General features: G+C 37.2%; 1 protein-coding gene across 10 annotated transcripts in view; it reads left to right on the top strand.

The window, feature by feature from the left end:
- Positions 1-1,507: 1,507 nt before the first annotated feature.
- LOC120625657 (PDZ and LIM domain protein 3) overlaps positions 1,508-25,043 on the top strand; it is a 31,019-nt gene continuing 7,483 nt past the window's right edge. Inside the window, exons 1-6 of one of the 10 annotated variants that reach the window (XM_039892762.1) lie at positions 1,508-1,654; positions 2,648-2,755; positions 14,343-14,491; positions 15,808-15,903; positions 16,720-16,797; positions 17,686-17,872. In XM_039892762.1, coding sequence (XP_039748696.1) covers positions 2,672-2,755; positions 14,343-14,491; positions 15,808-15,903; positions 16,720-16,797; positions 17,686-17,872 — 594 coding nt within the window. In that variant the 5' untranslated portion in view covers positions 1,508-1,654; positions 2,648-2,671. Of the gene's footprint in view, positions 1,655-2,647; positions 2,756-7,193; positions 7,426-14,342; positions 14,492-15,807; positions 15,904-16,719; positions 16,798-17,685; positions 17,873-25,043 lie in introns of those variants that run through there. The other 9 variants (XM_039892769.1, XM_039892764.1, XM_039892766.1 and 6 more) reach the window with 9 other exon arrangements.

Consider the following 25,043-nt stretch of genomic DNA (forward strand, 5'->3'; position numbering starts at 1 on the left):
CCTTCCTAAGTTTGCTTCTATCCAGGCGGAGTAGTTTGTTAGTTAGATGTTGGTTTAGGTTAGGGAAAGCTATTTTGGTTTGTTAACAATCTTTTGCAAAGTTGGGAATGCTCGTAGTTAATATTCGGCTTTATAAAATCAGTAGAGATACATATCAGTAAGGTCGGCGTGCCCTTACCTCGTGTCTGTGTTTGATTAATATCAAGCACTTGACCTCAATTTCCAGAAGTATGTAGAGACAAATACCCATTTTATTTTCAGCTTTAAATATATACCATTAGGGTCATAGCAAAAACGACACAATAAGCATCATCTATTGACGATTTACTAACTTTTAAAAAGCTCGATTATGTATCGGAAAATACACATAATAACACTGACTTTCCCTTTGAACTGTGCAGTCTCTAAGTTGTCGTTTCGAATTGATTGACGCCATTTTGGCACTGAAATGTGACGCCTTAATTCGAGTATGCAAGGAACTAAAATAAGAATAATATAAAGCTATTGTATTAACGCAAGCAGTGATAGCCTAGTGGTAAGAGTTTCTACTCTCTTTCCGGGGATCGAACCGAGTTCGATCCTTTAGCTCTTCGGAGTTATTATTATTTTAAGGAATTAAAAATATTTCTTGCTTTAACAGTGAAGGAAAACATCGTGCGGAATCGTGCATGCCTGACAGTTCTACATAACGTTCTCGAAAGGGATGTGAAGTCTACCAATCCTCACTCGGCCAGCGTGGTTTTACAACCTAAAACCTCTACTACTACTACTTCTACTCAGAACTCCTTCTGAGAGGATATCCGTGCTCATGCCGTGCCGAGCCGTGGTAAGACACTCGTATGTCAAATGTGGTGCTTTGAATGGAGAACATTTTAGCTGTCATTTGTGTAACGTGCTGGCTACGAGACATTTCCGTCGCGCAAATTTTCGCGCAGTGCGACCCTTTAAGCGCCTCATGACGGAAACGAATGTATGGCAATATACCAAGTATGCAACGGTTAGCAGGGACCGACAGTCCGGCTCTCTTCGCGGCTACCCATATCTTTAATCACATCACGCTACGATGTGCAATGTGGAAGCGATTTGTCCCTTGGCTACCACGTAAGGACAGCCAGTTCAGTGTTAATAATATAGGTCAGTGTTTAGCACACATTCGATTACTTGTCGTAGCTATTTAGTTAGGTTTTGATATATCTGTAGAACCGCTAAATTGGGTGCGTTTGACACCACAATGCAGCATTAAAATCGCTAAACACAAGCAACACAGCTATGTGACATTGCCCTAATATTTTATATAATACAATTTTTAATTGCTCCTACAAAAGATTAGAAACTAATATTAGATCGGGTTCAACAAACCTATTATAGAAAATTACATTTTTAAAAACTACAACCTAAATTCGCTTGAAAATCGGGAGCAATGAACTGAAAACGAAAATTGCGAATTTTCTTATTGGCCCAGAAACAGCGCGAGCCCCGTTCGTCTGTAAATCACTCGAATCACGAAGCGTCGAACGTCTCGCGCGTTATCCTCGTCGCAAAAAATAGACATAGTTTAATGTTGCCCAGAATAATTCGAGATAATAGACACCGACACTGACCGAGCGTCGGCGCTGTGAACACGACGCTGCCGTATCGCCGCTCGCGCCCTCTGGTGAGTTAACACTCCATTATTCTAATTTCCCTATCCGAGTGCACGGTTGGCCATCGAATAACTTATTACACGGCTTTCTTGCCAACCACCTACACTTAAAAATAACTCGATACAGGCCGTAAAATATCGTATGAACATACGCGGCACTCTAGTTTGTCTATGAACACAAACTTGACAGATTATACGCATACGTTTATCAGCTAAACCTTTTCTTTAAATATATATTGTTTACAAGTTGTAAATTATAACATAGACTACTGGTACATATTGTAATGTTTATAATAACCTGGGATGATGGAAAAGTAACTGAAATATATTTATAAACACAAACTGGATGGATTATACGCATTTACTAGCGTTACTCTTTGTTAGTTATTAAATGTTTTGTACATGGTATGTTTATAAAATTTAGTGATGACAGAAAAGTAACCGAAGTATTTGTGTACTCTTACCACATTTCCTTTTTATGTAGTTATTGACTGACTTTATATTTTGATGTGAAACATTGAATGCGGTGGGTCAGACCAGCTGTTGGTGTAGCAACGCACAATGGGCGTAAAATCAAGCTTTTTATTAAAGAATATATTTTGTGTTTTTAAATTATTGTTTCCAAACATACCTAAAATTAACCTTACCTTACTAAACCTTATTACATGTCTTTAAGTATTTTGCTGAAACTCAAAGTATCTGAACTTGTTATATGTATATTCTTAATATTATTATTTTTATCTCACCACATGTTAGCCCTTCACTGATGGTAATTGATGATTCAGTCTAAGATGGTAGCGGGCTAACCGATTAGGGCTGAGGCAGATATATAAAACTCAATATGCCATGCTAATGAAAAAGGCGCCTTTATAGAATAGATCCTTCCGGGGATCAAAGCCAGGATCAATCTGGGAATATGATATGTGTAGGAAACCTTTCGAAGAATATCAAGCATACCAACTAGGAGTTCTAACATAGGTCTAACATGTTTCTTTTAATTTATAGTGAAGTCATAAAGGCTGTAAAAATATGCCGATGTACCAGCGACCGCCGTTCTGGCGAGTGCCCCACCAGCGCCCAGATCCTGATGACGAACCCAGGAACTACCGGCGGGTATGTCATTTTGTTATATTAGTTGAATCCAGCGACGCTATAGCTCAGTCACATCGGTCCCTAGTTTTTGGGACGCCATGACCTAGGTCTAGATCCCAAACAAATCTCAAGCTGCTATAAATAATCTAATAAGTATTTATTAAGTAGGTAGGTAATTATAAAAGATTTAGAGCCTAATTTTAGGGCTTTTATTTCTTGTCCTTAAATAGCAGACTTTAATGGTCTAATAAAATATAAATTACTGGTGTCCCAATTCAAATTAGCCATAAAGGTAATAAAGATGTCGCTGCTTCATTAATTCACGTGCCAAGTTTTTTGTAAGCCTTGGTAGAGAACTTTACGCTTACGTTTGCGGCAGAAAATAATCTTAACTAGCTACGTCCTGGGTTTCACGTGCGTTAACTATATTAGATTGGGATTTGGGTGTAAATTATTTTTCTAACCACGTTGCTATTCTAATATTTTAAATGATGATGCGAGATGGTGATAGCAAAAAGCACCCGGCTAAATTTATGGTGAGCTTCTACTTAGACCAAAGCGCGTTTGGAACCCTTGTAGCGTTTGTTTTAAGATTACGAATATAATATTGCCATCATCTCAAAGACACGTACACATTTTTTATGGAATTTTACCTACGCATCATAAGTGCAATCTATGGGACCACTTCAGTTAAGATATTTTTGACTTTGACACACTAGCGGTTTATTTGCCCTCCTTCAACCTCTTTAGAGCTTTTAATCAAAGGTTATTAAGGACTAATAATAGTCTAAAGAAGACGCTTTATTATATTATCGTCTTCAAATATAACTTTGCACCAAGTGATCAATTCAGCAACTGTTTATTATAACGTCAGCCTCATGAGTAACGCCAAGAAGATTTGCAGCACGCTCATATAATAACTCGTAAGATTGAATGAGAAGTTTCGTACGCAAGATTAGTTGCAGTGGAATGAAGCTTTGTATATTTCTTTTAGTATTAAGAGCTTTTGTCCAAAATAGAACGATTATCTTGGAGGATTTCATATTGAATTTATGATGACGTTACTAAATCCTTTTTGTTTATCAGATACCAAGTTGTCATACTGCCAAATTTCAATTCAATTCACATTGGGAAGTTACTATCATATAGCTACATGCGTAATCTAGTAGAACCCCGAAGTATAGATTCGATTCGCGGGTGGGGAAAACATTGTACTTTATTGGTTTTTTTTTTCAAGATATTCGCAATACCAGTCCGGAGTTAGGATATTAGCGATGTCCAATCCCGTGCCTTGGAGAGTATGTTCAACCGCACGTCACGGCTATTATTATCGTATGATAATAATGACCCAAATTGGAATAGCTTGATCAGTCTTTGCTCTAAAAACCCTCTTTAGGATCTTAAATATTTAACTTTTGCACTTTTGCAATGATAAAAGCTTCTTCATCGAGGGAGGTTAGTTGCGGCCTAGATGTAAAAGTTAAAACTAATCGATTGATTCAGTTGAAAGTTACACGATTCGAAGGGTCCAATTTTATTGTTGTTTCCCTTCGTGCATCGCAGAGCACGTTTTGTCATCGGTCTCATTCATTATAAAACACCTAATGATAATCGTTAACTGATCGTTTCAGTTTGTTATTTAAGTACGCCAGCCTGCATTGGAGCAGCGTGGTGGTGTCTTCTCTATACCTGTGGAAGACGAGGCCGATGGCCATCTGTAGCAAATTAATAGGCTGAGGATGATTGATGATATTACTTTTTACAGCATTAAGCTATATAAGCATTATAAACGCGTTAAAATGAGCAGGGCCGAGCTATTCATAAGGCTGTGTAGGCAACTGACAAGGTGCCCGCGCCCGACATCATGCGACGATAGAATTTTTTTTTTATTATTATTTTTTAAACATAGGTAAATTGATAAAGAAGTTGTTTCTATAGTCGTAGGTTAAGAGGAGATAAAATTTAATGAAACTGCCTCATTATTTCTCTTTAGTTACAAGTGTATAAGTTCTGTTATTTTAAAATAAAGTAAGCACCGGTGGGTTCTTAGGTTATGCGGTGGATGGACACCGAGGGGGTTTTAGGCGTTAAAATTCCCACCCATCCAGACCTATTTTTTGCCCCAGGAAGCTGGGTATTTCAGAAGCATCAAACCATTAAAACAAAAAATGAATAAGGAAAAAAAGGCTAAGCTAAAAGGCAAACGCAACTTCAAACGGAATTTTCAGATTGATCCAGTTGACTGAATAAAATTTCGTAGTGCTGTGTGAAAATATATTTCAGGAAGTCAGAAAATGCACTAAGATTTGACTTTAATTTTGCATTGTCTAGGGGCCAGTTGCCACGACATAGTTAATACGGCCCTGTTTGTAACCTTTGATGAAGGATCAAATGTTTATGTGTTTATTATCAGGTCAGGGTTTTAATGAGCAAGTGTATATGCAACAATTAAAGCCGTCTTACCTTTAGCGGCTAAAATCTTTTCCAATTAAAATTTATTGCGCATGGTCATACCAAACATTGCCAAACTTTTGTTTAGCACCTAAATATGCCAAATTACGAGTATTCGTGTCAATGATTAATGAGCTATTTGTATGCGAATATAATACGAACCAATCTTCAACCGGCAATGAAACGACATTACCTTGACACCTGCTTTAAATATAGACACCAAAGAAATCAAAAGTTCCGTACCGTTCATTTGCAACTAACTTTTAGTTTCGCTCATTCCCGTTTTTATTATTTACAGACTTCTATCACGGTTATATTGATCAATTTATCATTAAGCAAAATCTCTCTTAAGACAATTCCGGAAGACGAATATTGCGTGTTGCCAGTGATTACATACGGATCTGAAACGTTGTCGCTTACTATGGGCCTCATAAGAAGGCGCAAAGTCACTCAGTGGGCTATGGAGAGAGCTATGTCAAGAGTATCTGTACGTGATAAAATCAGAAATGAGGAGATCCGTAGAAGTACTAGAGTTACCGACATAGCTCAATGAGTCGCGAAGCTGAAGTGGCAATTGGCGGGGCTCGGAGAACCGATAGACGTTTGGGCCTCAAGGTGACATCAAGCGGGTCTCTGGATGCCACTGGAAACAGGCGGCCCAGAACCGGGGATTTTAGAACTCTTTTCAAAAGACCTATGTCCAGCAATGGACGTCAATCGGTTGAAGTGATGATGATGACGAATCTCTCTTAAAGAAAATAATAGTCTAAGGAGTCTACACACCCGAACCGCAGTCTCTTCGTAACAGCCCAGCGATTTGGTGTCGGCAACTTTATTTTAAGAGAAACTTTTCGGCGAACGGCGTTCTCGCCTGTTTCCCGGTGACTTTTGGCTACATGTCGGTGGCACAACTGCGACTTGCCGCCGACACGTACCTGTTCAGTTGCTACACAATTTCAACTGCAGACTTTGTTCTGTCGTCATAACGGGATATGATGGCGCTAACCCACTGACAAACAAGCCACCGGTTTGTATCGGTGAGTCGGCGGCTTTGATATGTAGACTCATTTATATAAAAATCTACCTGTTCCTGACCTTTCGCACATTATCGTAGGGAACAAAACCCCGAACGGCTTGGTCGTTTTGATAATCACTCAACGAAGTTAAAAATGTTTTCAGGGATGGTTATCTCTAAGCGTGGTAGTGTCATTCTACAGTACAAATTACACAACATGTTTAGAAATTGAGAATAACAATAATATTGTTTCTTTCACTAATCCATGTCTTACAGATTAAAAGATGTAAACCTGGCTATCCTTGCTAGTAATAGTATGTCCATAAAATAAAACAAAATCTAAAATATGAAATCAGGACATGTTTGTACTCTTGGGAAGTAGGTACACATCAAACACGGTATTTGTGGAGAAGGTTCCAAGCCGTAGCAGGCTGAGAGAAAGCCAAGAGAAATAATCTAAACCATGGAATAGATGTGACTGGTTCTTATCCTTCAGTTACTAAATAAGAATTAAATGTTATTTCATTACCCGGTGTTGTAGATACTCTTTGATACTCTTTTTGTAGATTACCAAGAAATGGAGAATGGGATAGCTTTAAATTTTAACTTTCAATATTGATCAAGCATCAAACCAATTCAACCATTTTAGTTAAGCGATTTAGTGTTCCGCACTGTGTTGCCGTTTTAATTGTCGCACCATATTCCTTAAACGTTTAGCCAGCTACCATCTAAGACTGCATCACCACTTATCACCAGTAGAAATTGCAGCCAACTGCTAACTTAAAGTTAAATAAAAAAAAAGTAGGTAGGTTCCTAGAGCGTGCGCGCGAGTTGGTGTGAATTGTTTCTAAATTTGGTATTTCGAGAAAAGTAAACAGGTTCGCACACTGGTTGCACAGCTGGTCATCTGTTTGGGCAACACCAGCTTCCGTTTTCCGAAGTAGGTCGATTGCGGCAGGGTTATGCAGTGCAGTCCAGCGGGAGGGGCGCGGTGTAGCTTGCGGTGGAGCTAATTCTGATCGCCACTACGTCGCGTCCTATCGCCGTGCTCGCAAGTCCGCGGCCAAACGCGTCGCGCAGTGCACCGTGAGTCGTGACCCTTCCCCGCGCCATGGGGCGGCAGCATACGTTCGTCGTGACGCTGCGCAGGGAATCCCGCGACACCAACTGGGGCCTGAGGCTGGTGGGCGGCGCGGATCTCGCCACCCCGCTCATTGTCACTAGGGTACGCTTGGCGCCTCGCTCTTCAACCGCAACAACCGTGCCGGTGTAAACAAACCGGCGCGCGTGTTTACTGCATCTCCTGGTTTTATTTTGCTATCATTTTAATTACGCGGCTTTTTTTTGTTGTTTTTATTCCAATACAAGTAAGCTCTTGACTGCTCTCGTAAGCACCTGGTAGCGAGGGATGATGCAGTCTAAGATGGTAGCGGGCTAACGTGTTAGGGAGTATGGCAGTTATATCTAACACCCTTAATCCGTTGCTACGCAACATCGCTTAGCAGCACGTCTTTATCGGCAGGGATTGGGGAATTATTGCGAAGTGATGACGATACACGCATTCGTTAACTTAAAACTAACGCTAGGGTTACAAACGCGCCCTTGTCTAAAAAGAACCCACAACGAACTAAGCATCATTAATCAGCATCTCATAGTCAATTAATTAGCGATGAAGTTAGAGCAAATTATTTTCAAGCTTTTTTATCGTATACCTATGTAAGCTTAAACAAAATAGTTTAATGAACTAAAAACCACGCTTTCGTAGATATTAGCGAACTAAAAAGTAGGCTAATGCTGAAGATCCTGATCAAGATAATGGGACATAGTATTTAAATTATTGCATTGTCAGCGAACTTTGATTGTGCAAAGTTTCCAATTAATCTGACGTTTAGAACGGGGTGAAAGTCACAAAGTGTGTTTACACAAGTGTTGTAAACAAGATACGATTTACGTTTTTAATGCAAAGGTTTCCTGATTTGATGTTGCTTATAGCTCAGTTAAGTGACGATACCTTCGATAGTAGCGGAAGTTTTCATGAGATGTAGGCAAGTGTTGCATGATCGTCAGAAATAATTGTTTGATTTAATACTTTATCTCACATTAAATAAACATTATCAATGTCAACCCATTGCCGGCCAACTACAGGGTACGCTGGCCAAGTACCTACTGCTAGACTTCATAGCCCTTTGAGAGCATTACGAAGTACTTTTAGGCAACCAGGTCGATGTTTTTCTTCAGCGTTAAAGCAAGTGATATTTAATTAGTTAAATCGCAAATAACTCCAAAACGTAAGAAGAGCACGCTGGGATGGAACCAGGCTCCCTCGGGGTGACAAAGGCTTAACCACTGTGCTATCACGGCAAAAGAAAGAAACATGTGCATGCCAAACTTAATGCCCGGAAGCATTTTGTTTCAGTCTGATCTTTGATAGAGTTGACATAGTTCTAATACTTAGTGCCTTGACAGAAATAACGTCAGAACATAACAAACAATGAAATAAAATAAATAGTGTTTTAGATCTCAAAGGAAAATATCATGTATCAATATTAATTGATTATTTTTACAAACAAAATTGGTTATAATTTACTTGCGTTAAGTAGCTAACGTAATTTTCTACATCAAGTCAAGTCAAGTCAAATAATTCTTTATTCAAATAGGCTCATAGATGGCACTTTTGATGCGTTATTATATACAAAATATGTACATAGCAGTGAGTATGGCGATAACTACAATCGTAAACTTAAAACTAAAGCTACGAGGGTTCCATTCGCGCCCTGGTCTAAGAAGAAGCCCACAACAAACTTAGCCGGGTGTTCTTTTTGTTATCACCATCTCACATTGTCATTAGAAAATCCTATTGTCCTATTGTTAGATGGGTTTTCAGCACCCTCGGTTCGATATCCGTCAACAAGCGCGACAAGAAAACGGTTTGACCCACTTACACAACCACTTTTTTTTTATTTTTTTACTATTACGATTGTTTTGGGATCCAGACCTACGAGTCTATAGATATTATGGTTGTTTATTAGTTCGTCGTACAAAGTTCTTTATTAATTACTTTTAACAAACTTGCTTTTGGTGATGAAAACAACATAGCTGGATAAAGATATAATATTATAGGTTTAATATGTCACTGAATACAATTTAGAGATAAGGCAATAGATTTTAAGTTTTTTAGGGCTCTATACTTTTTAATTGAAACCTTCCAAAAAATATTTCTTTTCTTTATTAATTTATCTGAATGCATTTATGATAACAAATGCAGTTCATACTTTTTGCTTTCGCAAGCGTTGATACCATTCACGTATATTCTGTATTCACGTATCAAAGTATAGATTTTTTTCGAATGTTTCTCTAATATCATGTTTGGCTCGATAGCGAGAGTGATTGCTAGCATTATTTACGTGAGTCAGCGATAAGTGCCGACGCAGCGTAGACTAGCGTTTATTTATAAAAAGCCGGCCAGGCTCAGGACATGCGCGTGTCCGCTAGGTCACGTACCAAAACAAATATGTTTTTATGCTCTTTTTACGATATTTTTTATTGATACCTTGTAGATGCTCGAAACTTTATTTTTTTGTCACTCTAGTGATGGAGAGAGCTATTTAATTGTTACGAGTACCGTCTTCAATCAATAATACGCCACATAAAGAAGATGCCTATTTGATGTATATTTAAATATCAGATAATTATTTGTTGAGTTTAGATATACAGTATAAACTTTTTTTATAATAACATATAATAATAATAACAACATATAATAATAACATATAATAACATTAAACAAATATTTAGTGATATAGAAGTCACTATAACCATCCAGCTACGCCATATTTGCGTCACGTGACATAATAATTTTTAACTTATTAATTATAACGAGCAGAGATTTGCAAGGAACTCCTTGCAAATCTCTGCTCTCTGCTGTATGTTCTGAGAATTATTAAATTAATTTTAGGATTTATTTAATATATTATCTCATTTTAGTAAAATGCTTCTTCGTTAAAAGTCGCTACAAATTTTGTTGATATTAAATACTAAAATAATAATTATTTGCTTCGTGCTATTTACTTATTCCACTGTAATTCTCTCTACTACTTCTATTCTTAGCATTAAATATTTCACCAAAAAGATTACTCACTCTTTAGTTTGTATAAAAGCACCCTGGAAACTTATACCTTATAAGAATTGGCCCGTTTTGTTCTGAAACGGTATCTGAGCCGAAAAAAGGAGGAGGGCTGGTTTGTCAAACGTTCTTTGGTAACAAGAATTGCTTGAATATAGAACAATTGTAATAACTACCTGTTAAAATGGGCAGATTTATTAAAACTTTTCTTTATAAAACAGAATCCGATTAAACTTTTAATTTGTTTGTGAAGTTGTTACCTTTGGCCAAGGCTTTTCATTGGGCGTACTTGATCCCGTGAGATAACCCATCTCGTGGGATATCAGGTTGTGTTGAAATGTTTTCATAATATGAAATACTATTCCTTAAAATTTGGGTTAAGCAGAATCCAGACAAATGCTCAGAAGCATTATTGTCTTTGACCTTAACATTTTTCTTCTGAATCCAAAGGACTGAATCTGTCATAAAATATTGAAAGCGGGCAAGAAAAGTTAGTTAAGAAAATTAGGATAAGTTTGTTTTTTTTAAACAATTAAAAAACAATAATTTTATAACGAGGAGAAAATATTATGATATATTATTGTTGAATAACCCAGTTGGTCTCATTTTTTTATCTCTTTGGAACAAATGGAGATTAAGCACCAGGTATGATGCAATTATGGCTTTCGACCATGTCTTGATGATGATAATCACGAGAATTCCAAAAAAGAACTTATATATTTTATGTTATCCTGGATATTTGATAAGTAGATAGATATCTAACTAGGTACCTCTTAGATAAACAAACTCCTAGAATTGAGGATTCAATTCAATTTTTTCTACCTACGCTTTTTTTTCTGTTTACTGTCAGTGCCCAAGGCATATACTTATCGTAATGACCGAAAGCACTTATGGGTAATACATCCCAAATCTCATTTCAACCTTGAGCTAATTTCCTTGTTAAAATAAAACAGTTTGATTACTCGGACTTCATCTGCCATCTGTTTCATATGACTCAATCGATCTAACAATATTATTAGACTGTGTCGAAAAGGTTAGCTAAGATAGTTGCATGTGGATGACGGTAGCATACCATCAAACACAGTCATAAATTACCAATCTGAGAGCATGTACCACTTTGGTAAAAATACATCTTTCAAAACACCTACATTATAAAACAAATATGTTTTGCGGTGTTTCAGTTCACTTTGACCAAATTGTTTCTTTGAAATGACTTTCAGTTTAAAGGAAACGTTTTGAAGAGTATCTTCAAGACGTTTCCTTTAAACTGACTGAGACGTATAATTGATGTTTGTTTTTACAATAAACAAACATCAATTATACGTCTACCTTTGACGCGTTATTTGCTTTGTGTTTATCTCACTTTGCAAATAAATCTTTTTAAAGAGTTTGGTGTCCTCTTCACCAAAGCCTTTGTCTAACAGTCTCTTCTTATTGTCTTGTCTATGGAACTATATGACGCAATCTAAAGCGCCAGAACTTATTAAGACTTGCCACTCGCGAATCGGCAAGGTGATTTAGTGTGTAACTATCGTAAGCTCACTGCTTATACCTATATACACTCTAGAATCTGAAACTTTAACTTACGAAATAAACCCCATATTCATATCTTACAACGTTTAATAGTTTTAGTATCTCTAATTACAACATGGCATATTAAAAACTCAAACATCAATCTATCTGAACTTATATCACACTTTTAATTAACTACAAAGAAATAACTTCCTCAATCTTCCCTTGACACTTCTGTCTATACTTTTCTGTCAGTCTGTACCTCCATATTTACCGACATTTTTTATGAACTTTCTTTTTTATCTGGGTTCCTGTCATTTTGAATTTCTACTCCAACTTATACCGACCACAGATTATGCATAATTTTGACCAGTCTCAACGAAGATACTATGTTATCTTTACCCAAATGTACCTATAAAGGCAGATTTGCTTACACTTGCATAGAATTTTATTTCACGTAAAATTCTTAATTCATTTAATGTAAAAAGGCCGAATCAAGATACAATATGAACGCCAGTCGCCAAGTACGTCTGTTTGTAGTGTCTCTACCACCAACTCTGATGATAGACTCTACCCAGAAGCCAACCAGAAATTCAGCAGTTGCTCTTTTCCAACATCAGCTCTTGTAGTTCAACCATAGTTGTTCTAATCTGTAAGGAAGTAAAGCGGAGCAAACTACTGCCAAGCAACCTTAGTAGCCAATTTAGTCACATGTCCTCGCCATTGACTTGGGGGAGATGTGATGTATTTGCGCAAATCAGCCTTCGATTTGTTGTACGGTCTATCGACTCTTCGGTTGTTTTCAATAAAAATGTCAGTAGAGGTTGGCACGACAACGCAGATGGACGCATTTAGCCTGGCTGCACGCCAAACTCGATGCATAACACATCCGAGCCTCCCTCTTACTCAGTCGCAAGGTCGTCCTAGCTGATAGCGATTTGCAAAAAGGTCCACCTTTGCAACAACCTCCGATGCCATCTTCAGTTACGAATTCACACAACTGCTTTATGGAATGTTGTACGCATATATTTTTAAATTCTACTTGGCAGTTATACGGAATTTAATCTGTTACTAAACGGAAATAAATATGTTGTTAGGGCAGGTACCATCTAGCTAACTTTAAGGGTGCGCAAGGTGCATTCATGCTTCATTAAATTATTGTTATGACAATCGTCTTCATCATCTTTCTAATTTCTCTTATCCTAAGTTTTTAGGAATCTTTTCTTATAGGAGGTAGGGATTAAGAGCTTGTACTGTGAGGCTTTAAATAGTATATAAAAAGTATATAATTATCAAGTTCGCAGTAGTGTTACCTGCGACAGATGCCTTAACGTCCTTTCTGAGGCTTGGGTTGCAAGGCCGAAACCTTTACTTGTGGTTATACTCAGATTTTCTGACAGGAAAACCCAATACTTCCAAACATTTGCCAAATTCTGGTCTTCCCCAGGATTTCGAGTTTCGTAGCCCAAAATGCTTATTACTTGAAAAAATTTAAAAGTACAGAATACATGATGTCTGACGAAAAATGTGATGATTTAACTCATCTTCGTGAACTAATTACATAATTACGAATCCTGCCAAAAGATTAATGTACTGTTAACCTAGTCCAAAGCCAGTTTTCAGAGTAGTAGATGTCACGGTTTTTTTTTTACCTTGAGAGCAGGTGTCATAACACAAGAATATTTAATGTAGCTTCCTGCACGTGCAAATTCGTGTTCCTTGCTTATATTTTAAAATAATTTACATGACAACGACGGAATGCACGATTTTGGGTCAGCACCAACGTAAAAATCTAATTAAAGCACTTGCTCAGGCTTTCTAATATAACACACTTCTTAAAAGAAACATCTCATGATATTCGAGACAGTATATTATTATATTATTGTGTACAAGCCTAAGGTATCTGGCTCACTTATTCGGTAATTATCTCACTGTAATTTAACTTTAACCAGACAGTGAATTTAAATTGTACCATCAAATTTTAAACTACTTACAAGTGCCCTCAGTACATTTATTTATTTATAATGGACAACCAACAGTAGATACATTAAAACTTGCCCTTTTTTTGGAATGAGTCGCATAGTAAATGTTCAACTATTTACAGGTTATCACAGCATGCATTCAAATGTCAAAAGTAATTACTATAAATTATTTCCAGTTAATTATTTGTCTGTTAGTATAAACCTTTTACACTTTTAGGAGTATAAATAAATTTCATCGATTCAGTAATGAGAACGGTTTCTTTTACCTCTACACTAGCGAACTGGGTCGCGTTTTTGTTCGGTTTTCAAAAGTTCCGCGGGGACCGTTACATAAATTATCTCTATGCAAAATTTCACCAAGAACGTTATTCGTGACGTTATCATTTGATTTCCGGAATAAATAGTATCCTATGTCTACCCCCTGGGTGCAAGTTATATTTTTGCCGGGTTTCAACAAGATAGCTTAGTGGTAAAATCGAACGAAGGTAACAAGTAAAACGTCAATTCAATGTAATTTTCTTCCAGGTAACACCAGGTTCTCCTGCCAGTCGCGACCTGGTGAGAGGAGACATCATCGCGAAGATCGACCCCTACGATGCGCGAGACTTACGCCATGAGGACGCGCAGAATCTTTTCAAAAACGCCCCTAACCAAATCAAACTAGTTGTGCAAAGGTAAAACTTTATTTTTAATTTTAATCTAAACAACGGACTACTTTAAACCATGCGGCTTAATCTTTAGGGTACCCTTTTCCTTCATGCTACGGTAACTCCCAAACTGATATACTGACATACAGATCTATGTAATCAGCTATAAATGATAGGACCCCAACTATCATTTATAGCTGATTGGTAAGTTAGGATTGTTTAGCATGGTACCAAATTAGCTATGTTGGCGGTTCTTTAGATGAACTTCAACTGTTATAAACGTAACTGGATAGAGAAACTGTTCAGATGAATTGTTCATTGGAATCATCTCAGTAATATTTCGGGGGAACAAAATGTATTCTGTTTTTCCCTCCGGTGTCTACGGAGCCATAATTATGCGCATTCGAAGGAACGTATGGGACAATCCCACAAATACATTAAGCCTTGTGTCATTTAAAAATTCATTTCATTTCATTTACATTTTTCGTAAATCAATGGTGCCGATTCTGTTGTACTTACATAAATCTCGAACCTAAATTAAATTGGCAGTTATAATAATAGTGCTTTCTTTATTCACGAGAAAACATCTGAATAGACAGCGCTTTTTCGCATAGTTTGTCATGGATTTAGTTTAGAGATGTATGCACCACAAAATTGGCAACAATATATTATATTGGTATTTTTTTATGAGCAGCTTATGCTCATGTATGAAAGTTTATTGAGTTTGAGCTTAACATTTGAGTACTTTCATAGAGATCAGTTTTGTACCCATTCTGACATTTTATACATCCTCCTTTTTGATGTTATACTGACTATCGATATACAACGTTCAGTTGGCCTTGCGAGCGTCAAACATGATGCAGTCATTTTAACACAATTTTGGCTAGGTTCATAATATAACGTCATCTGTTTTTAACGCAGTTTGCAGTAGCCATTACAATTCGACCTTGATCTGATTTCGATCATATATGTTGCTCTAATTTTCGAGGGTAAGATTATTTATGTAAAGATTTATATTTACTGTAGTTACAACATTTAGTAAGTCGCCATTTGATGTAAACGGCATTCTAACTGCAGTATAAGATTTTATACATAGCCAATTAACTACAATCGGTTTTTTTAGCGAGATAGGATCAGAAATCTTAAGAGCATATAAAATAGCACGTATTAAAAGTGATGTGATAATACTAAAAGTGTGATTGAAAACAAATGTATATCTACTCCACTCCCTCTAGACTCTACCTTTAGGCTTGGTTATAATTCTGTAAATTGACTTTTGTTTTTAATTAAGAAATAAGAAGAAATTCAATGTATGATGATCTGAAACTTTAGTATAACCACAGGGCCAGACCAAGTAGTCATCTGTACACATTGCCACGTTCAACTTCATACAGCTTCGTAGGGCGTTCACCAACGCCCACCTTCTATCGTCTATACGAGTAAGATCCTTATCTAGGTGTCGCTATATTATAATTATTAGCTGCTAAAACCGTGCAAGCTTGCTAATAATGAGGCGGCAAACTATTATTACTGGATCTTTTTTCTTCGCATATAGATTTCTGCATTTAGCATGACTGTTTTAGTGTTGTCGTATTTAGAAGATATTAAATCATCTAGACCATTTTTAGGGATCATGGTATATGTATTACGAGTATGTACGTAAACCACATCGAGGTTATTTATAGTATTCATTCCATCAAGTTCTATAAGCATTATTGCATGGAAGCATTGTTAGATACTAACTTCACGTAACTTGTAGCGCAATTCATAATTAAATACTTACGTCACAATTATATATTTATAGTTAAAACATCCCTGGCGCAGCGGTGAGCGCTGAGGTTTTAAGTGGAAGGTCCCGGTTTCGATCGCCGGCGGGGGTAATTTGGGAATTTATAATTTCTCAATTTGTAAGATGAATTACCGTTACCGATTTAGCGTTCCGGTACGATGTCGTGTAGAAACTGATTGGCTTAATATAAATGCCATACCCCTAACAGGTTAGCCCTAAGACTGCATCATCACTTACCTCGTGAGATTGCAGTCAAGGGGTAACCTGTAGTGGAAAAAAAAAATCATACATCAACGTAGAAGAGCATAAAACATCGGATAGTATTGAGTATTTCTTCATTATGCATAAACTTGGCCACTCATATGTTTGAAAACCATCAAGTATGGAAAAAATACAGTTGGTTATGGAACCTTACCTGTATTTATTGTGTATTTGTGCAAGCATGTTAACAGTAAAGCATGTGCAGGGAGGGTGACCGCGAGGGTCCCCGCACGCAGTTAGCAGCTCGATCTCCCGCGCAGAATGCTGTCCCACCACCGTTCAGGTACACCTACTTCCATTTAAGTGCCATTTAATGCCATCCGTGGCCTCCTAACGCCCCACTGATGAGCACAGGCCTAGATAGCACAGGTTTTAGAACATAGACCCACCACGCTCCTCCAATATGGGTTGGCGAGCTTAGTGCTATCGCTCGATCACCCGCGCAGATTGCTGTCCCACCGCCGTTCAGGTACATCTACTTCCATATAGGTGCCATTTCATGCCATGCGTTGACTACTACCGCCCCACTGATGACCACAGGCCTAGAGAACACAGGTATTGCTGGTTGGTAATGCGGGTTGGTGGGCTTAGTGGCACTAATCCTTTCCTGGATTACAATTATAAATGCGAAAGTCTGTTTGTATGTTTATTTTTTGCCCTACCTTAATTTCAATAACCAATCAATTTTAATTGTGGCATAGAGTTAGTTGAAAGGACGGAGACATAGGCTGCTTTTTATCCCAGTACAACAAACGGTTCCCACGGGATTTGTTAAAAAAAAAGACTTTTATCGACCGCTTACTCCGAAGACTAGAGACCAACTTATACTTGTGGCGAAAATAACGCCACTCTGCTGAATAGCGGTAAAAAATCGTTATGCAAAAATTCAAGATTAAGAAATGTAAGATTAAGTATTAGAAATTAACTTGATTAACAAATCAAGTTAATTTCTTCGTCTTCGTCAGGGAAGGGCAAAAAACTCACTCTCGCATTTTAATGCTACTAAGAATGTAAGGATCAACAATAAGACAAACCTATACGATAAATTTTTTCTTGTTTCTTTAATACTAAAAACCAGGTCGCTTACCAAAGCATCCACAAGAGATGTTGACTTTACACCGCAAGAAATTATTATTTTTTCAATTTGATTGATCCCATTTTTGAATAACAGGACACCGAGCCCACTTCCCACGACGGCATGGCGCGGTCCAGAATCTCTGCCTCGAACCACGCCGGTGCCGCCGCAACAGTATCCTCAGCAGTACCCGCAACAAGTCGAGGGCGAGTACAGAACACTACTGATCTCGCCCTCCAGCAATCGCAACGACGAAGCCATCGACGAATCTATCCAGAGCCAGGTAATTTAATTATAAAGTAAATAAATAAATAATCCAAGAAAATACATAGCTTGTGTTATGCGTACTAAGAAAACTGATGAATATTTTTATGAATAATACATATAAAACCCAGACAGTAAAAACATTCATGATCATCACACAAACATTTTCCAGTTGTGGGAATCGAACCCACGGTCTTGGACTCAAAAAGCAGGGCCTCGCAAACTGCGCCAATCGGCCGTCAGAAGATTATTATTTTAACTGAATTATTAATCATGTAATAAATCTTACTTCATCAATATCCACCCATTCGCTTTCTTTTTCAAGGCACAGGTCTCCTCTTAAATTGAGCAGTAATCGTATGTATGTACTAAATAGTGTACCCCACCTATTCGTTTCCTTTTTAGTTTTCCTAATCCTAAGGTTGCCTGGCAGAGATCGATACTTAGCGATAAGGCCGCCATTTGTATCCTGCTTCATTCTTCATGTGTTTGTTCTTTTTTTTTGTCTCGTTTTTCTGATTGGTGTACAAATAAAGAGTATAAATAAATAAATAAATAATCTTTTAGGCCGTGGCCCACTACACACGCCTTTGAGAACATAATCAAGACCTCTTAGGCATGTAGGTTAAGACTTCACACGCCTTTGAACACTATTATGAAGAACTCTCAGGTATACAGTTTTCATCACGATGTTTTCTTTTACCGTGAAGGCAACACAACTGATATTTCATTGCTTAAAACTCCAAACTTACCATAAACTTCTTCACCTCTTTTAAAATAGATTTCAGTAAAAACGATGCCAATAATATTGTAGCACTTTCGTAGAGGCTAACGGGAACTGTAGAGGTCTATGTCGTAGGTAGAGTCGTAGAGGGCGAAAATCGTCAGCTTTATAAATATCCTATTGCCGGACACAGTCTACGATACAGGAATTTCGGGCTTAGAGTATTACGAGGTTCTACCACAAGAAAGTATGTGGGTGCTTCTTGGAATAAAAGTCGAGTAAAATCGCCATAAGTGCCAATATTCGTAAACGTTGGTGCAATAGTTAAGCCGAGCATAAAGCAACAAAAAACAAACAGACAGACACACTTTCGCAATTCATAATATTAGTATGGATTACGTATTTGCTAATTTTAATCATATTAATTCGCCCTCCACCCCAATAGCCCAATCGGCATATAAATGTTGTATCCCTGCCAAGCGAATCGGCCGAATTTATTTCTCAGATATTCTAATATATCACGAAATGCAGTTTATCACTGTCATACGGATGGACGGTTCCAATATCATGCACCTCTTGAAATTTGGAGCATCACCTTGGCGTAATACGAATTATCAACTTAATAAAAAAAACTAGCTGCCTCCCGTAACTTCGTCCGCGGTTATTCGGTTTTCAAAAATCGCGATTTACAATTGCAAGGAATGAGGGCTAAATTTTACTACTTTGGGTTATATTATTGCAATTTGCTTAAGGATCTAATAATCAGAGTTAGGTGGTATCAGAATATATAATAGCACTGGTAGAGCGTGCGTTCAGTAGTATATTAATTGATATCTCTGTAGATGCAACTGAAGCAAGCAATTTTCTTCATTATAACTGCCTTATCGGCCTGATTAGCATGAATGCAAGCGTGACTACAAATCAAAATCGGTACTTTTTCGATCGGGAAACCTTCAGTACTTTGAGAATTCGTTTTCTTTATTTCACTACAAAGTTAGCCCTAGAATGCAATCTCACCCAGTGGTCAGTGGCGTGCATAGAGGGTATGCACAGGGTATGCAGATGATGTAGAATGAAGAAAAATGACCAGTACGAATTATAAACACTTATGGGTAGGGTTTTATAACTCTTACAATGCCTATCCTTAAGTTTTTTGTATAACTCTTGAGAATTTCTTCATTTTATATCATCTGCATACCCTGTGCATACCCTCTATGCACGCCTCTGCCAGTGGTGAGTGATGATGCAGTCTAAGACGGTAGCGGGCCATTCTGTTAGGCAGTACGATAGTCATATCCCTAGTCGGTTTCGACGCGCCATCGCACCAGAACACTAAATAGTTTTGCGGCACGTTTTTGTCGGTAGGGTGGTAACTAGCCACGGCCATAATCTCCCACCAGACCAGACCAGAGAAAAATTAGAAATTATTAATTCCCAAATTGCCTCTGTCAGGAATAGAACTCGGGACTTCCTATTTTGCAATTTACAGCGCTCACCGTTGCGCCAGGGAAGTCGTCGTTTGAGAAAATTGTCGCTCCGAAAAGTAAAATGTGTAGCAGCGTGACCCTCGTAGACCCTCTACGCTCCGAATCCCCCCATTTCTACAAGGGAGAAGGTGTGAGCCCTGCGATGGAACAGAAAGAGGCTGATGATGATGATAATTATGAATGAATGAATGAATGAATACACTTTTATTGTACACCAAAGGAAAATAAGTAGTTACAGAGATATAAATACATATCAAGAGAGTACAATTATGGTTAATTGCCGGCTTCTTCTCGGTAGAATCTGCCTTCCGAACCGTTGGTAAAATCACTACAAACAAACAGACTTGACGTTTCAAAAGTGCTTTTATTAGGCCTACTTGAAATAAATGAATTTTGAATTTGAATTTACTTCCCTCAGAACAGACAAAACATGTGCCTTGCTATTTCAGGAGTCGAATCCATAAAGGATTTCTTAAGTATAGTTCAACGGGTACATACCACGATAATATTTTGGATTTGTCGATATCTCGACCCAGTTGCATGGATCGTGGTCACGACGGGACTGCGTAGGTACGAGATGTCAAGTTGGATGTCACGGGCAGAATCTGACTACCCGCTTTCGTGTTCTTTTTGTCGGCATTTCACGAACTGTTCGGCACACTACACTGACAACGTCCCTTTTAAATTAAGATGCTGTACGATGCTTTCTTGGTTTGCATAATTCTACCACTGGGTTCCACACATTTGCTAATTGAAGACCGTCCTCGCGATTGAAATTTTTATTGAAATTCGGAAGCACCAAAATTTCATCCAATTTGACATCTCGTAACTACGCAGTCCCGTCGTGACCACGATCCATGCAACTGGGTCGAGATATCGACAAATCCAAAATATTATCGTGGTATGTACCCGTTGAACTACACTTAAGAAATGTTGGTTAACCACGAAAATCTTAGTTTAAAACCATAAAGGATTCTTAAAATATTGTTTGAAGCTTCATTATTGTAAAACTATAAATAAAGCATGTTCTAATTCAACCTTGGAATAACAATGTGTTCATTATTTAACCCTTAATGGAAGAATTAAGTTAGTTAGTTATAATTATATTCACGAACATTCTACAAATTCATATGTGATGTCTGAGAGTTATTACGAAATACTGTTAAGACAGAATTCATTTAATTTTCTGGTCGACAAAAACAAAAGTGTTTATAGCCACGGCTTAAAATAAATTGTAATACTGTACAATTCTGTATAAACTATATGACAAAATAGGTTACTCAAATACTTTTACACCAAAATGAGGGTTTACAAGTCTGGCAAAGTGCCAAAAATACTTTATTTCGTTATGTTATTAATGAGTTACAACGCGTTAAAAAAGCAAGAACAGCTACTAACTAGCACAGTCTAAATACATTAAAGAACAATGATTAACTAGGGAAGTCTATCATAGAATGTGAATTGTAGATGCTAGAAATTTCTATTCGCGCTTTTAAACGTTTGCTGAATCATACTTCGCAAAAATAGTATGCGGTGACGGCATGTTGACTTTAGTAATGCTGAATGTAAAGGCACTGCGTAATGAGGGATCGGATTTAATGTGCTTACTCGCTTATGAAATATCCACAAAAAATTAATTACTTACCTACATCTATATATAAAAAATATAAATAAATATATTACGACAATACACACATCGCCATCTAGTCCCAAAGTAAGCGTAGCTTGTGTTATGGGTACTAAGGTGACTGATGAATATTTGTATGATTAACATACTAAAATACTTATAATATACATATAAACACCCAGACACTGAAACACATTCATGTTCATCACACAAACATTTTCCAGTTGTGGGAATCGAACCCGCGGCCTTGGACTCAGATAGCAGGGTCGCTGCCCACTGCGCCAATCGGCCGTCTATCTATATATATAAAAATGTTATGTTCGTTTGTGTACGCTTCTGAAGCTCAAAAAGTTCTGCCCAGATCGAGCTGAAATTTAAGCATGATATATAATACGCATCAAGGATAGTTTTTATCTATTTTTCTCGACCATTCAATCACAATGTGGTCAATCAGCGAAGCGTGGCAGGGTACAGCTAGTAAATCATATATACAATACTGTAAGTAGGTTTAGGTACATAAAATAAGTTAAACTTCTTTAGTTCCGTTTTCCTTTTCATAAACTCACAGTTAGCTTGAATCAGTTCAGGCTTGCCCTAGATCGTGTTCCCGGACCAGTTAAAATAATAAGTTGGCCCAGACGCCCTAAAATAATTTAATTTGCCATTCCTCACAACCACTAACAGCAAGATCTGTAAGTTGCTGTAAGAAATGGTTGTTAATAAAGCACTCCTAAAAATAAAGTAAAATATAAAAAGAATTAGTCTTTCAGCTCTTTTATAAAACCCTCCGAAATTTCAGGGCAATGCCCTCACAATCTTTTTATAAAATTTCATATCGACACTTAAGAATTTTGTACAATAACATGCTGAGCCGAAACATGAATCGAAACAATGTTATATGTTTACTACCTCTGGTTACTGGTACTTTAGCATAAATATTTACATCATAGATAACTATTTACTTCCCGCTATTCAACCATTCGTATTAGCAGTAAACACTGTACTAAAATGAAACAATATACTAAAATTCTTCATGGACAAAGCAGCGCTTTCTATACTACCCTACTCAATCCCGTACAAAATCTAGCAGAAAAGGTGTCTATCTGCTGAATTTCTAAAAACATTGAAGTTAGCTTCTAATTTTCTCCCTGTTTGTTTTTTGATCCTTATACACGGACACAATAATTGTTTTTTATTACTAGCAAACCACTGTAGCAAACTAAAGATATCCTAATTGACATGCATTGATACTTTGTGATGACTGACAGCACGTCTAGTTTATTATTGATTGAAGCGATAGTCAATAGTAAATAGTCTACTAAAATATTTGCGCGTCCAGCAAGGCTCTACTCGGGAGGTTCTCGCCCACACCACGTCGTGTTTTCCCGTCATATTTCCAAAATAGAATGCATAGAAATTGGTGTTTACTGAGAGGGAACGACTGGAGACGCAGTCCGCGTTCGCTCGCTCCACGACACGTCCGCGCTAACAAGTGCTAAGATGGCGGTCAACCCCAACTTCTTCCCCAACGGGTACCAGGACCCCAAGCATCTTGACGAAGAAGTCGTTGGCAACTGGGTGCGTCTTGATACAACTCTTTACCTAATCTTTCTCTCAGTGAACCTAACCTATGGATTATTGGTGTCGTGAAAATAAATTAATTATTTCATCTCTAAGATGAGTGATATAGCGTTAGTTTGGTAAACAATTTACACGATAGAGTTGCACTAATTTTAGCATAGATACTGAACACATGTGTAGTGCATTATTTTTGTGATGTAATAATGCGTCAGGGATTTAATTTTCGACATTTAGCAAGAAATTCAGTTTTCATATTCGCAAATAAGTTTATTTTATTGTTATCATCATCATCATAATAATGAACGTTTCAAAAGGTTTTTTTTAATTAAATTAAATGATGATGATGTGTTATGTTTTAATAAAACGAATTTTGTGATTTAATAACATTTTAATTTTACTAGAAATTGCTCATATTTCATATATTTATAAACCACTTTCACTGCGAACAAATTGATTTGATTTAGATGCAGAAGCAGCTGTAACTGCTATTTTAGTTTCAATGTCGCGTCGGCTCTGAGAAACCCAAAGGAATTTCATCACTGACCTTCAATAAATTATAATGAATAACTACTTTCAGTAATACTTTGATCTCTACTTTAACTATTTTTTCTTACTTCTTAACGCCGTTATAGACGAGTATGGGTAGCTCCGTAGAACATTTTTCACAACGTTAATCTAACTTTTGACGAGATATGAAAAAAAATAAGTTCAAGTTTATATATATACTATCGTTGGACAATAGACTAACATCGAATTTATACGAAAACTTTCGACAGTTGTAGAGAAGCTAATTATAGGAAAGTGAGACAGTTTGTCGCATATGTCGCCTAACCTAACCTATACCCCATAAAACCTAGTGACATATGAATATTAAAGAAGGAATATTATAAACTAACGTAACTTTAGATTTTGGTTAATCGAATCGTAGCGCAAATACTTCATTTATCCAATCAACAGTCCAAAAATGTAGGTACCTATGCCACGACAAATTATATCTGACTTATAATATCTACTCATAAGCTCATGATTATTAAGATAGCAAACCCAATCACAAGTTTACAATATTTTTGCCGACTTTCTGTACATGCTAATCCTGTTACGTCTGAAACGATATTCGCAGGACATTTTGAATAAAGAACGCAATCTGAGTTTTTTATTTAATTAATACCTATCTCTAATCTGTTTACTGACGCGAGATCTTGCCGAAATACCTAACTACCTTCGCTAAGCGAAACGGCTGCCGGAAAAAGATAACTATCCCACAACTGAACCAATTTTAAAATAATAAATTTCCCGTATTAGTTTGTTTCCGCGTATCTCGCGCTATCTTCGTCTTGATCTCTTAACTAGGTATCACTAATTTCTTAATTGTCTATTTAATTTATGACACCGCTTTTTTGCTTCCGCATTTATTTCTTTCTATTAAGATGGAACAAACTATACCTACTCATAATAAGAGAGCTTCGTGATCAAGTCGGAAATGAAGAGATCCGTAGTAGAACCCGACTGACATAGCTCAAGTTAAAAAGCTGAATTAGCAATTAACGGGGTAGATATAGCTCGCTCGTAAACGCAGCCTTGGTAGAGCCCCCACGGTGTTGACAGATGATATGAAAATTAGGTCTGTAAAAGTACCAGTATTACTGTACTACTGCTCACCCCAGGTCATACGAATCACAGGAACGAATGGAAATCCCTTTAAAAGATCTAGGCCCAGCAGTAAACTAACAGTGGTTGAGATGATGACGATATTTTAAGTCTTTGTCTATGA

Source organism: Pararge aegeria, chromosome 8 (assembly GCF_905163445.1).
Source record: "Pararge aegeria chromosome 8, ilParAegt1.1, whole genome shotgun sequence".
NCBI classification, from domain to species: Eukaryota; Metazoa; Arthropoda; class Insecta; order Lepidoptera; family Nymphalidae; genus Pararge; species Pararge aegeria.